Source organism: Prosopis cineraria, unplaced genomic scaffold (genome assembly GCF_029017545.1).
Source record: "Prosopis cineraria cultivar Desert tree isolate PC_DT_omini unplaced genomic scaffold, ASM2901754v1 PC2077, whole genome shotgun sequence".
Classification (NCBI taxonomy): Eukaryota; Viridiplantae; Streptophyta; class Magnoliopsida; order Fabales; family Fabaceae; genus Prosopis; species Prosopis cineraria.
This window is the reverse complement of record NW_026557402.1, coordinates 8,076-23,073: the sequence shown is the minus strand read 5'-3', so window position 1 is coordinate 23,073 and position 14,998 is coordinate 8,076. Positions and strand designations below refer to the sequence as shown.

The 14,998-nt window shown below is 29.2% G+C and overlaps 1 protein-coding gene across 1 annotated transcript; it reads right to left on the bottom strand.

Annotated features, from left to right (window-relative positions):
- Positions 1 to 1,527: 1,527 nt before the first annotated feature.
- On the bottom strand, positions 1,528 to 5,873 carry LOC129301375 (benzyl alcohol O-benzoyltransferase-like). The gene is made up of 2 exons (XM_054939937.1): positions 5,345 to 5,873; positions 1,528 to 2,480 (listed from the first exon to the last, which is right to left on the bottom strand). The coding sequence occupies exons 1-2, from the start codon at positions 5,798 to 5,800 to the stop codon at positions 1,584 to 1,586; spliced, it is 1,353 nt and encodes a 450-aa protein (XP_054795912.1). The 5' UTR covers positions 5,801 to 5,873; the 3' UTR covers positions 1,528 to 1,583.
- Positions 5,874 to 14,998: the final 9,125 nt, after the last annotated feature.

Genomic DNA, 14,998 nt, shown 5'->3' with positions numbered 1-14,998 from the left:
ACTTTTATAACTAATTATTGCTCAGAATAATATGAATAACTACTCAAATCTACCTTGCCATGAGGTTGAGAATGATTAGATGTTAACTAGATGAATCATATATGAGATTCTTGTAATTATCATATATTGTAAATGTTATTAGTATTTATTTTCAAAATTATTTAAAATGACTATTAACAAAATTTATATGGTTAAAATTAATTTGTTATTAAAATAATTTTTTAAGATATTGCAAAATTATTGATAAAATATATTTTTAATAAAAGAGAGGAAAACATTTACCTATTTTGAGAGAAGATAAAAATTTAATCATTTAGTTTATCAATTTTTGAGAAAAATATGGAGAAGAAAAAAAGTAAAAGATATTTAACATAAAATAATACAACACATATTTATAAATAAATTATATACTTAATAATTTTAATTTAAAAAATAAAAATATAATTTAAAAATTGATTACAATGTTATATAAGATATTATTTAATATTTAAAAATTATTTATTTTAAATTCATTTTCCTAAAAAAATAATATTTACTGGTGAAAAATAATATTTTATTAAAATTATAATTTAAATATTCATATAAGTCATTTTGTCATATTAATAATGAAAATAAAATATAATATATGTATATCTTTTTAATAATATATTATTTGATATATGTATATGCAGTTACATAATATATATTTAATTTCGTATATAATAACTGTAGGTGTATTTCAATTCAACTGGTAAAGAAGGGAGATTTAAGGCTTGGAGATAAGAGAAATCAAGAATTCAAACCTTGACTTTGCCATATTTTACAACAACAAATATGTGATGTGGCATGTGGTGATGACGTGGTGCATGAGGTGGCTTAAGAAGGCACACACATGGCAGGTGATGTGACACTAGATGGTGGTATAGCACATGAGGTGGCTTGAGGGGCAACATGTGGCAGGTCACGTGGCACATGAAGTAGCTTGAAGAAGTGCACACGTGTCATGTGACATGGCATGAGATGGCTAGGTGATGTGGCATCACTTGTTGAACACAATGTCATGTGATGTAACACAAGATGGCAAGTGATGTGGCATCATCTGTTGCATATATGGCAAGTGATTTGACATCACTTAATGCACACGTGGAAGAGTGATGTGGGATAAAGTAAATTATTATTTATTAAAAAAAAGTTTTGTTCGTCGCAGCCAAAAAGACTTTTAATGGAAAAAGAATTTGTCGCCACTAAAGTCTACTTTTGGTGGCGACAAAATTTGTCACTATAAAAAATTATTAGTGATGATTGTTACACAGCAATGACCTTTTAGCGACGGAAAGTCACCATTAAAAATTTTTAGCGATGACTTTTGGACTTTTGACGGCTTTTATCGTCGTCAAAAGTCTGTTTTTTTTAGTGAATACAGACAATACACAGAAACTCGTTCAATAATTACAGGGATCTACAACCAATCCAAGCATATATAATTATAAGCTAATAAAAAAAAAACTAAACCATGCACAATACTTAAGGCATCTAGTCTTCAGTCTTCAGCCATAGTTATAATAGCTAGCTACAGGAAAGGCTCATTTGTTTTAGACGCTTGATTATTGTTGAAGTTCCCCAAGTAGATTATCCAATTCCTGGATGAACCTCTTCATGGTTTTGAGCGGTAGGTAGAAAGGTACGACTACACCTTCCTCTCCTTTTGCATTCTCACATGCAACATAATAGCTCACTCCTGCAAAGGGACCGGCTCCTGCCGTTGCCGGTCCACCGTACACCGCTTTACCCCATCCGAAATCCACATCTCTAAACCCAAGACGTGACGTATCTGACACAAGCCATGTTCCAGGCATAGCAAAGCAAGGTCGTCCTTTAATCACCATAAGATCAGCTACAGACTGTACATACTCTATCGTCGCTTCAGATTTCACCTTCTTCACTATCTCTAAGGCGTACTCCAATGAATTTTCGAGAAGCTTCCCTACAGTGGTGACTGAGGCTGGGTACACAAAAGCATTCCCATAATAACCAAGTGGCAATAATGGAGGACTTGATTTGCCCCTTACACTATTAATACACATAAAGCGAACTTCCTCGTGTGGCTCTAATTGCAACGCTTTAGTGCGGCAACGCCATAGGAATGCTGTGAGAACTTCAAACCTAGTATTGCGTTGTCCATTGTTATGGGAAAACAATTTATGAATGGCCTGTAACTTGTTGGGTCCAAAGAAGAAAGAATGGTGAACCACACTTTCTTGGGTCCATATTGGATCATACATATTGGGCAATTCCTCGTACTCACGATGTGTGCGTGTAATTTTTGGTGGATCTCTTGCTGATAGGAGGTTTCTACACCACACAGGAAGAATAGAAGGTTGATTTGCACCTCTAATAATTTCTGCCAAGGCCTTTAGGAATTGGACTATTCCAGCGCCATCACTCATAGTGTGGTTTAGGCGATAGGCTAAGATGAAACCACCACATTTGAGGCGTGTAACCTATAACATAATGTGCAATAATTATGTTATAGCAAGTAGGGTATGTAAATTTTCAACTTTGCACCTTACTCTTGATATTTTACACTTTTTGAGCTAAATAAAAAATATTGGGACTCAAAAGCTTATTAGTTATATGATATTTTAAGGGTCAAATTAAAATATGAAGAGCATATTTACATTAAAAATCACATCAATAGGTAATTTTTCAAAAAGAAAAATGATAATTAATCTACTTGTGTTATGGCAATTTTAGCCCTAGTTTAATTATTATTTTTAAAAACTTTAGTAGTTTTTAAATTAAATTATCTTGCAGTCCCTAGTTACACTAGTAGGATTAGCCCTTTTAGATCTTGTATTTTTCTATCTATTTTTTCAATTTGTTAGGTGAAATTTTTAATATTGCAAAATAACATGGTTGAAAATGTTTAGTTTATTTTAATTTTTGAATTAATATATTAAAATAGCACTCTCTTTGTTCAAAATATAAGGTATTTTTTAAAGGGTTGGATGTTAAAAAATATAAAATATTTTTAGTCTTTCAAGATGTAATAATTATCCTTTTTTTCAAAAGTGCTCTTCTTAAATAAATCACTTTATATTTATTTTAGAGTGAAATACCCTATTAAATAAAAGTAAATATAGAAAGGTAGAGTTAGTTTGAAAATATGTAACTAATTTAGTGATCGGTGAGATTCGATTAAAAATACATTACATTTTTTAACAAAAAGAATGTAGTTTATTAACTTGTGCAATAGCATAATTAAGACATTTAAAGAAAAATATTGATTATGCTGCCTTTCGGTCCCACCCTTGGACGCTGTCAATGAAAAATGTCAAGCTTAAAAATCATGGTCTATTTGTGTGGGTGTGACACAAGATAAAAAATTAGTTTCATTCATTCTTAGGGACGGGAAAACGGAATAAGAGTGTCCAAGTTCTGTCATGTCCCTTTCCATCTTGTGAATACTATTACTCTTAGGCCATGTTTGGTAGACTGGAATTGTAGAGATGGAACTGGAATTGAAAAAAGAATCTGAATAAAGTGATGTTTGATAGACATGAATCATAATTCTCAAGAATCCCAATTCCATGAAAATAGGTTGAATTGAATTCTTTGTTTAAAGCTATGAAATCAATGGCAATTCTATAAAATTGTGACTTTTAAGGCACTTTTACCCTCATAAAAATTATAGAAAGATAATTTTACCCTAAAAACATATAATCCTAACCACACCCAAAAATGACCACACCCAATTATAATATATGTGTGTATGTGTAAAATATAATACGATATATGTATTTATAATATTTCTTCTATGAAATATTTTACTTATATATAATATTTATCATCTATCTAATATTTTATTTATATACTAAACATGTGAGGAAATTAAAATATTTTTTGTAAAATATTTTACTTATATATAATATTTATCATCTATCTAATATTTCATTAACATATAAAATACATAAGGAAATTGAAACACAATTAAGCTTTTATTATGTTTTATTTTAATTTCTACATAGGAGTATTTTTGTCTTTTAAGTATAATTCTATTTTCATGGAACGTACCAAACAAAAATAATGTAAGAATTTCATCCAATTTTTCTGACATATCAAACATATTTTTGTAATCTAATTCTATTCCAATTCTGATTTTAATTATAATTTCGATTCCGATTCCAATTTCATCAAAAACTATTCAATCATATCAAACGAGACCTTAATGTTAGCTTTGCTACTCTTGTAGAATTAAGTTGATTCATTCCAGTTGACCCAACTATTGTTGGTTAAATTTTGAAAACTTTCTTTGCAAAGGAAACACCAAGAGGTTCTCATAAAGCTGAGATTAGATGCAATCATCTAAGATTAGTTGCCATCTCGCTCTACTCACATTTTCCCAAGGCGTTGTTCTCCATAACATGAAAAAAAAAAAAGAATCTCTAGATGATGCCCGAATAGTAGTTGAAACTATAGATATTTAATTTTAATTTTTAAAAATATATGAAAAATTCCTATAAAAGTATGCAAAGGAGGCTTAGATATGTTGGGAAAAGTTTATGAAATGGTGGCCTGATTTTTTATTTCTTTCTTTATTTTCCTTCTTTGGTTTTGTTTTTCAAAAACAAAACGTGTAAATTTGGAAAAGAAAATTTTTTATAAATATTTAACAGAATTCCAAAGTTAAATATATGTAATTTATATTTACTTCTCAAAAGAAAATAGTGAGAATGGAAAATAAATTCCATCGAAATAAACAAATAAAAAAAATAATGCCATGAATGAGGTAATTATTTTGAAGTCTATAGAAACTTATTTGACGTAAATATTTTTTTTTCCCCAAAATTACATTTTTGACTATCTACAAAATAATAGAAAGCATAATTCCCAAAATCTAAACTAAAATTTTTAATAAAAAAATAATGTTGTTAATATAGAAAATTTAGTTGTTATTGCATAATTAAATTAAATTTATAGCCAGTTGTGTTATTAATATCTAAATTAAAGTTAATCACTAAAATGAAGTTTTGAAGATATAAAACATACTTGTTATTACATAATTAAACTAACAAATATACATTTCATGTTAACAATCTTACCTATGCTATTAAATACTAATTTTTTCGTTAATTTATGAAGGTCAAAAACATAATTTTGTCAAAAATTATATCTAATAAATCCTTAAAAAATTGAGTAATTACTTTATTTCGTGATACTATTTATTTGATCATTTAATTTTCCTATTACAAGCGGATTTATTTGTCATTCTCCTAACAAAATAATGTCATTTTTTGGCCAAAAAAATGTTATTGGAATTAAACTCCAGGGCAAAATTTCTTATGAGAGAGGGAGGAACTAAGACCTGGAAAATTAAGAGGGGACAATCAACAACTCCTTCTGAACCAGGAACCTTGTAAAGGAAATCATCCAGATATGGAAAGGGAGGTTGAAGAGGGTCACCAAGTTGATTCAAACTGATATCTGCATCGGCTTCAATGAACATGACTCCTTCTCCATTGCAGTCTACCATAAGTTTTCGACCAGGACCTTCCCTGAGCCGACCTGCAAATGGATAGTAAAACACCAGAGCTTGAGCCAAAGCATCCTTGATGAGTTTCGCAGGGCCCTTGCCTTTCATGGAAGGCTTGTGACGATAAAACTGTATCATAGGGATTTGAAATCGTAAACCATCTTGATCATCTATGTCAGAGAGCAGCTTCAATTCACGAGGGGTGGGCTTTGCCGGAGCTACCAGTACCGGTTGGCTTCTCCTCACAGTATACACTACTTCACCGGAAAATGCTGCAGGTGGAGCCATGTTATCACACAAATTAATAAGAAGATTGCAAAGGGATTGAGAAAGATTGAGACTCTTTACGTAATTAGTTGTGTTTCGAGTTTGATCCAGGAACCAATATTTATAATGATAATGGGACGACAATATATTAAAATATTGTTTAATTTGTGGCTGTCAAAATTTGCACGAGCAACGCGACAAAAAATATTTAAATTTCTTAGATTTTGCTTATTTTGTGTGGATATTCTTCCTTGTTCAAAGAGCAATGAAATATGACCAGGAGATTTTTTTTTACCAGTAAATATGTCCAGAAGATTGTCGAAGTTTCATTCTGAGTCTCATATCCAAAGCCTCACAAGAAAACTGTGAATTATGAATTAAAAAGATTCTTTCACCTAACAAACTACTCTCCTGAAATGAATTTTTTCTTTAAATTTGTACTCATAATATCAGCCTACCTCTTATTGAGAGGTGCCATGGAATGGATTTATAAATTTAACAGTTCTTCCGTCCAACATGTTAGCTTTTTGAAATTCATTCTCCTTTTGAACTTATGCGCCTAACATGATTCCAAGAGCACATTGGAGTTTTAAATTCCAAGAACAAGGCATAATTAAAATAATATTAATTAACTCATATTAAGGTAAAATTCTTTCAAACTTTGTTTTATATAAAGGCTAGAGGGAGTAGATATACATGGTTGGTGTTTTAAATTCGTTTTCGTTGATTTCAAATTTAGATGTGGATTATGTTTATGTGTGTGGGGTGTGGTGTGCATAGAGGGATTTAGCGGGGGAAGCAACCATGACAAAAAATTCGTTAAAATTACTTTGTTTTTTTGTCAAAAATGGTAAAATTAATTTTAATAATGTAATGTTGTATTTTGGCCTCTCCATTAAGTTGGTTCTAGATACGCACTGGTGGCGTGCACAACTTGGCATCTGATTTCCTCAAGGCGACGTCAATTATTAGATCCTTCATCATTGTAGAAACAGGATCATGGAGGCACTACACATATAGATGTGTTGATGTAGACACGTATACCTCACCCTATATATTGTCACTATTTAGGTTATATAGATCAGTCAAAAAAACAAGTATATAGAGACAAATGATATGGTACGAACGTAAGGTGGATATATTCAACGATAATTAAACATCTGCATGGTACAAGGACGCTTGTCTGTTATTTTGTTTGGCCATAGGGCAAGAGGACGCTTCTTTGGGTTGTGTGAAATTGAAGTTATCCTATACACTGGAATAGATGACAAACCAGAAAGTTAGATGAGTCATAGTTTTAATAATTTAATTGATTAGACTAACAATCAAATCGATAATATAATAATTAAATAAAAATATATATATATATATATATAAAATACAGATAATATCATTCTAGTTTGAATTTTTTCAATCATAGCATATTAATTTGTAGGCTGTGTTCATGGAAGCAAACCCTATATTCTGCGGCCATTGTGATTCTTTCTGTCAAGCTATGTACGTACTGGGCCAGTTAGGACTTGGGATTAAAATTTAAAAATCGTAAATTAAATCACATATGATTGCTAGAAATATTAATATGCAAGATATAGAGAGTACACCAAACTATAACTAGACCTTTTTCATATATTATATTTTAAGCAAATGGTTTATATGGCTGCAAATAGAAATGATTAAAATACATCTTCATAAAATTGTCCTTTAACTCATGGTTTCATTTATTTCTCATCAAGCATGAATTTTTAAGCCTTGATGAAACTCTATGGTTGTCTGAAAGGATCTGAGATACACATAGAATGCAAATTCGTGGAATAACACAGTCATCGATGATGATAACACAATCATCATGGGCGGACTCACGTGTATGTTGAGGGGGCAAAATGCCAAAATGGAAGGTGACAAACTGTGGAAATGCAGCCACAAAGAAACAGGATCATTGATGGGAAAGAGAGATAGAAATATGTTTGCATTGCTTGATTTGTGACACGTATCGAATTACCCTGTGGTCACTATTGATGTTATGTACAGATGGAGACACATCTGGTGGTAGCACGTAAGGTGGATATTCAACGACAAGTATGTATGAGGACTTTAATTTGCTTGCGATCAGATTTTGTCTGATCCGATCAATCGTGATGTAATTAACTTCTGGTCATCAATACCAGTACGTCACTATAATGTAGCTTCAAGATACATTATTGGTTTAGATTGTTGATGTTGGATATACAAAGTTTGGATCTGAATTGGCCAAGAGTTGTGGTTGAGATTGTTTTGTAGTTGCAGGTGGCACAAGTATTGAATGTTAGGCTCCAATTATTGAGTGCCGTATATATTGGGACAATTATATCCTCAGCTGTCTTATGCATTGGCCGTTTTGCCCTTCTCACCCTCTCCCACAACCCTTTCCACTGCTGATTGTTCTCCCATGGTCGCCGGCACTCCGTTAACCTTGTGGTAAGGCTGAGATAAAACGACTTAAGTAAAAAAGAACGTTGCAACCGTTGTTTTAAGAACCCAATACGCCACAAGTCAGACCAGTTGTTGACTGGAGTTGATAACAGCTCAGTTTAAACTGAAAAGATGTTCTGATGGTCGAGTCAAGTTGAACTAGAATCAAGAAGTCGCCAGAAACCAAAAACGGTTTTAAAGGAACTGGATTCTTCTAAACATAATATGAAAAAGGGAAAATTGAGCATATCTATTTTAACTTATTTTATAAAAGAATCACTTTTTTTGGGAAAAAAAATAATTTGTAAGTTTTCATGATATCTATTTAAACTTTTGAAAGTAATCTAAATGTGAAAAAACATATTTTCAATTATTTTAAGAAGCTATTTTAAATATCTTTTGAAAATAATATGATACTATACATAAGAGAATATTTTAAGAAGACAGCCATGAAAACTTGTAGCTTGATGGTTTGTGTGCTGCACACTCAACCTACAAATTGCAAGTTCGATTCAAATGGCAAACCAAAAGAAAAAAATTAAGAAGACAAGATATGTAAAGATATAATAAAATTTTAAAATAATTAAATAACAAATTATTTTTATAAAATAAAAATAAAAAAGATATCATAAAATTTATAACTAACTAGTAATTACTTTTTTCTTATTATAACCAAACATAAAATAATGTGTACTTTTTATAAAATATCTATAAAAATAAATATATTTTTATAAGAATCTATGAACTATTTAAAACTTACTTACATTTTAATCTTAAACAAATGGGCCCAAATCATTTGATCATTGTAATTTGATGCAATTGTAACTCATTTATCCTTGAATTTTTACTTAATGTAAGTCAGTCTTTATAGCTTTAATTCAGTTGTAACTCAATCTCTTAAATTTTAACTCTTGCAACTATTTTAACATTTTAATCTTTATAACTATTTTAATAAATAAAATTATAAAGATTAAAACTATTTTAACATTTTAATCTTTATGAAAATTAAAAGGGTTTAATAATTTAAAATGTTTAATCTAATACACACATATATATCTAAGGATAGATTTTGAAGCTGAAACAAAAGAATTTTCAAATCATCAAAACCAATCACAGAAAGAATGGTAAGAAGAAAAGCTCAAGGATTTTTAATATATATATATATATATATATATAAGAATTATCTTTTAGAAAGATGATTTCTTTGTTATTTTGTGTGTGTGTGTTGAGACCCCCACTCTAAAATCGATTCAATATGAAAAGGGGTTCATGATATGTGAACTTGCACGGGCGTCAACTTCTGAAGGTAGGGCCAATCATAAGACTTACTCCTTCCGTTTCTATATGTAAGATTTTCTAAAATCTTTTATTATCTTTAAATATAAGATATTATTTATATATTTTTTAATAATTGATCATCATATCCTTATTAAATTTGAAAGAGAAAAAAATAAATAGTTTTATTAATTCATTTTAAAAAAAAGATATTCATTTTTTTATTTACAATAACTAAGAAAAAATTAAAATATTATTGTACTTTTAATTAGATAATTAATTTTTATTAATTTACATAATTCAATTGAAAATATTTATATATAAAAATAAAAAGAGTAATTAAAAGCATATTATATTCCATGTATAATCTTAAGCTTAAACAAATAGACAATTAAATTGTGTAGCTCATTCACTCCATAGCTATCGATCTCTTTCTTTCTTGCTTTCTAGCTGACTTTGATGGGCCATTTCTTGCCATCATCTTAAAGGAATCATTGTCCTACAACCACGCAATTTTTTTTTAATTGAAAAAGTGAATACTAATGGCCTGGAGTGACAATTGAGGTAGAACCTGCAACCTTCTACTTATATATATATATATAAAAGTATGTATACAGTTAAATAATATATATTTAATATTATATATAATAATTATAGGTACATTTTAATTTAATTAATAAAAAAAGAGAATTTAAAGCTTAAGAGATGAAGGTTAAAGGTTTAAATATTAGTTTAGGCATAATTTATAATGGATATATAACGTGGTGCATGATGGCGACATGGCATCATGTGACAAGAGATGTGACGATGTGATGCATGATGTGACACAAGGAGGGTTACATGTGATGAAGTGTCCTGGAGTGAGGTGTTAGGTGATGTGGCATGAGGAGGAGCACACGTGGCATGATGAGGTGGCGGGTACAAGTAGAGGTGCAAATATGGCAGAGTGACATGGTGGAATGGTTCTTTTAGTTTTTTTAAATAAATTTTGTTGTCGCCAAAACGTTATCATTAAAAATTTTGTTGCTAATAGTTTAATTTCTTGCAGTAATAAACATAGTCGTTGCCAAATATACTTTTAGTGGTGACAAAAGATAAACTCTTATTGGCGACAAATATATCATTGCTAAATATACACTTTTGGTGGCAATTATATTTATTATCATAAAAATTTATTAGCAACAAAATTCTTGGTGATAATCTTTTGACAGTAAAAAATTGTTGCTAAAAATTTTTAGAGATAACTTTTAGACTTTTGATGGCAACATATCAAAAAAAAATTTTTTTTTACTATATAGATATGGGAGTTTACATTTTATTTCCTCCACTTCTATTTATAAGTTAGTTTTATTAATATCATCAATACAAATATAATAAAAATAAAAATATAAAAGTAAGTGAAATTTAAAATATAATACTGAAATAAAAGGTAAAAAACAAATTAATAATATAATATTATTTTTTTCTCTCTCTTACTTTCCAAGAGTAATTTAAGAATTTTAATTTAAAATAGAATAATTCCATCAGTTAATAACTTATAAAATAGATTATATTATATTTTTAAAAAATACTCCCTCCGTTTAAAAATGTAAGGCATTTTTTGAAGAGTTATATGCTAACAAATGTAAGGTATTTTTAGTCTTTTCAGATGCAATCATTGTCTTTTTTTTAAAGTGTCTTTATTAATAATAACTTTATATTTATTATAAAAAATTTAATAAAAATAAATATAAAAAAATAAAATTAATTAAAAAATAAATAATTATTTTATTAAGGATGAAATTTGATTAAAAATAATTTATATTTTTTTAAATAAAAGGAGTAATTAACATAAAGGACTGGAGGAGTATCAGAAGATTGCGGTGCGTAGCTCACGCACTCCATCTACGAGCTAGCTTAGCTAAGTGGTAGCAATCTATCTCTTTCTTTCTTGCTTTCTAGGTGACTTTGATGGGACCATTTCTTGCTATCATCTTACAGGAATCATTGCCCTACAATCCATCTTTTAGAAGCCGCGATTTTTTTTTTTATATGGGACAGTCATGCAAATTAAATACCCTTTAATTGCGCCGTTGCCTTTAATTTTAAGAAAAGATTAAAAATCAACTTCATTAAATATGGAATCCCTCCATGCTTTGTTTTGGACATCGCCATCACATGAATTAATTAAGAGCCTGTTTGAATTAATTAAGTATGATGTTGATGAATTAATAAGTCTGAGAATGTTTAGGCCCATCAACAAGAAAAAGTGATGAGTGCATTGATATCTGTTCCCTCATCCTTTGCTCAAGAAAATTTTTGAAGCGTAGTTATATTCTTATTTATAAAAAAACAAAAACTCTTTTATCACTACACTCCCTCCATTCAAAAATATATATAAAAATTTTTTCTTAAAATTAGGTATTAAAAAATATAAAATATTTTTAATTTTTTAATGTATAATTAATAAATTTTTAAAATATTCTTAATAAATAAATCACTCAACCCTTCCTCTTTAAATGAAACACCTTATTCAATAAGGGTAAGTATTAATTTAAAGACAACTAAGAATTAACTAACTTGTTAGGGGTGCAATTCAATTTAAAATTTTTATATTATTTTAATGGAGGGAGTATTTATTAAAACATTCGTTTTATACCGTCATTGCTTTATTAAAATGCAAGGTGTTTTGTCACCACAACGCAGAAGGAGATTTGGAATGGATCAATCCCATACATTTATTATACAATTTTTTTCAGCTATGTGAGATAATGAGATATCATATTAGAACTTTTCATTTTGATGTAATTTTAAAAAAAAAATTCATGCAAAAAATAAAATGAGTTGGTAGATTAACTCATTTAACTTATCATCCCATGAGGGTTGAATTAGAATAATTTTTTTTTAACTTATATAAAAATGAATTGAACACAATCCAACTCATATAGTCTAAGTTGGCTCATATTCTCAACTTAATTTATGTTCAGGCTTATTAAAACAAGTTGGAATAAAGTCAATGCAAATTGAGCCCAGCAGAAAATTAGTAGTTCTAGTGTGTGTATGGGAGAATTACATGCAAGTTTCACTCAATACAATTAATTACTCTTAGATTAATTGGCAATTGAGTTTAGAAGAATAACATCTGTTGTCATTCTTAAAATTCAGTTGTTAGTGGATTTATGAGTAATTAATTATTTTGACTGGGACTTTAGAGTAACTCCCTGTATACATATCGCATCCATGCATGCATGGAGATGCAAGAAAATACATACACCACTGTATGCACAGATCTTTATACTTACCTTATATTTACCCCCCAAAAAAAAAAACAGAGAGAGAAATGCATATACCAATACACTGATCTTTATCCGATCGATCAATAATTTCATGGTCCATGGATAACCCGCTTCATTAAAACAAGAGCCCAAAACAACCAGGATGTATAACCAAAAACCAAGCATAATTATAAGCTAAAATTAAATTAAATCATGCACAATACATAACGCAGTCCAATCGGCCATAATTATGATAGCTAGCTAGCTAGCTACAAGCAAGGCTTGATTACTTAGAAGGCTTGATTGTTAAGTTCTCCAAGCAAATAATCCAACTCATGCAAGGATGAACCTATTCACACCATTGACCGGCAAGTAGAATGATACCACTACACCTTCCTCCACTTTTGCTTCCTCACATGCTACATAATAGCTTACTCCGGCAAAGGGACAGGCCCCGGCAGTTGCCGGTCCACTGTACACTGCCATATGCGACACAAGCCATGTTCAAGGCATAACAAAGCAAGGTCGTTCTTAAATCACCACAAGATCAGCTACATACTGTATATACTCTACCGTTGCCTCAGCTTTCACCTTCTTCGCCATCTCTAGGGCATACCGGCATGAATCATCGAGAAGCTTCCCTCCACTGGTGACTGAGGCAAGATACGCAAAAGCATTCATATAATAACCAAGTGACAATAATGGAGGATTTGACTTGCCCCTAACATTATTAATGCACATAGAGCGAACATCCTCGTATGGCTCTAATTGCAATGCTTCAGTCCGACAATGCCATAAAAATGCTGTGATGACTTCAAACCTAGTGTTGTGTTGACCATTATAATGGGAAAACAATTTACGGATGCAGGGGCAGAGCCAGAAAATTTTATCAGGGGATGAAGATGATAAAGCATATATGATATTCAAAAGAAAAATTAAATCTATAACATAATATAAATATTTCAATGTATATATTTATATTCAATTTTACATATATATAACGAAAATAAATATATACTTTCATTTTTTAATTTTTGCTCATCAATGTTTATGACATAAAAATAATTAATTATCATGTCTCCAATAAATTTTTTAGCAATTTCCTTCTCAATGTAAATTATCAAGGCAAATATTCCATCTTTTCCATAAGCATTGAATAATTTAATTGCATTATTAGGATTTAAAGTTCTGTTCAATATAAAAAACTCTATTACTTGCTTACTGAATTTGCTATTTAATTCTTTCAATTGATAATTATAGTAAATAAATATATCAATATGGTAATTATGCTTAATTGTTACAAATTTTTTATGTCAATTACATTTAAGTATATTATAGTAAAAGCCATTCATAGAATAAATTTCAATAGCTTAGTTATGACCAAAAAAAGTAATTTTTTTCTAGAAGAATATATCTTAACCATAACCTTTTAACTTTTAGATAAGTAATTTTATGGTAGATATTAAGCACATAGTATTCAATATATTTTGAGGTTTTTGTTACAATGCTTGTAGTAATTCTCATAATTTCTTTCATCAAAATCAAATGACATCAATACTTTAAAAATATCAATAATATCAACTAGTGAAAATAAATAGATCCTATAACAGCTGTATTTTCAAGTTATTGAAATAGTTTGATTATACATACATAAAAAACTACATAAATTGAAATGAGAATTTATCTAATATCTCAAGATTTTTATAATGTAACAAATTATTGGGCTGAAAATATATAACATCTACATATAACATCTAAACTTATCCAAAAGTTAAATACATTTTACTATTTAATTATTTCAATTGATAATTATAGTAAATAAATATATTAACATGGTAATTATGCTTAATTGTTACAAATTTTTTATGTCAATTAGATCTAAGTATGTTATAGTAAAAGCCATTTATAGAATAAATTTCAATAGCTTAGTTATGACCAAAAAAAGTATTTTTTTTCTAAAAGAATATATTTAACCATAACTCTTGATTTTTAGATAAGTGATTTTATGGTAAATATTAAGCACATAATATTCAATATATTTTGAGGTTTTTGTTGCAGTGCTTGTAATAATTCTCATAATTTCTTTTATCAAAATCAAATGACATTAATACTTTAAAAGTAATAATAACATTAACTAGTGAAAATAAATAGATCCTATAACGGCTATATTTTCAAGCTATTAAAAAAGTTTGATTATACATGCATAAAAGATTACATGAAATTGAAACGAGAATTTCATCTA

Bases quoted from the DNA above. Each gene is read 5' to 3' on its own strand.
- LOC129301375 (XM_054939937.1), bottom strand. From the start codon at position 5,800: ATGGCTCCACCTGCAGCATTTTCCGGTGAAGTAGTGTATACTGTGAGG. The intron at 2,481-5,344 runs GTCTTAGTTCCT...ATTATGTTATAG, and splicing joins GTCCCCTCTTAATTTTCCAG to GTTACACGCCTCAAATGTGG.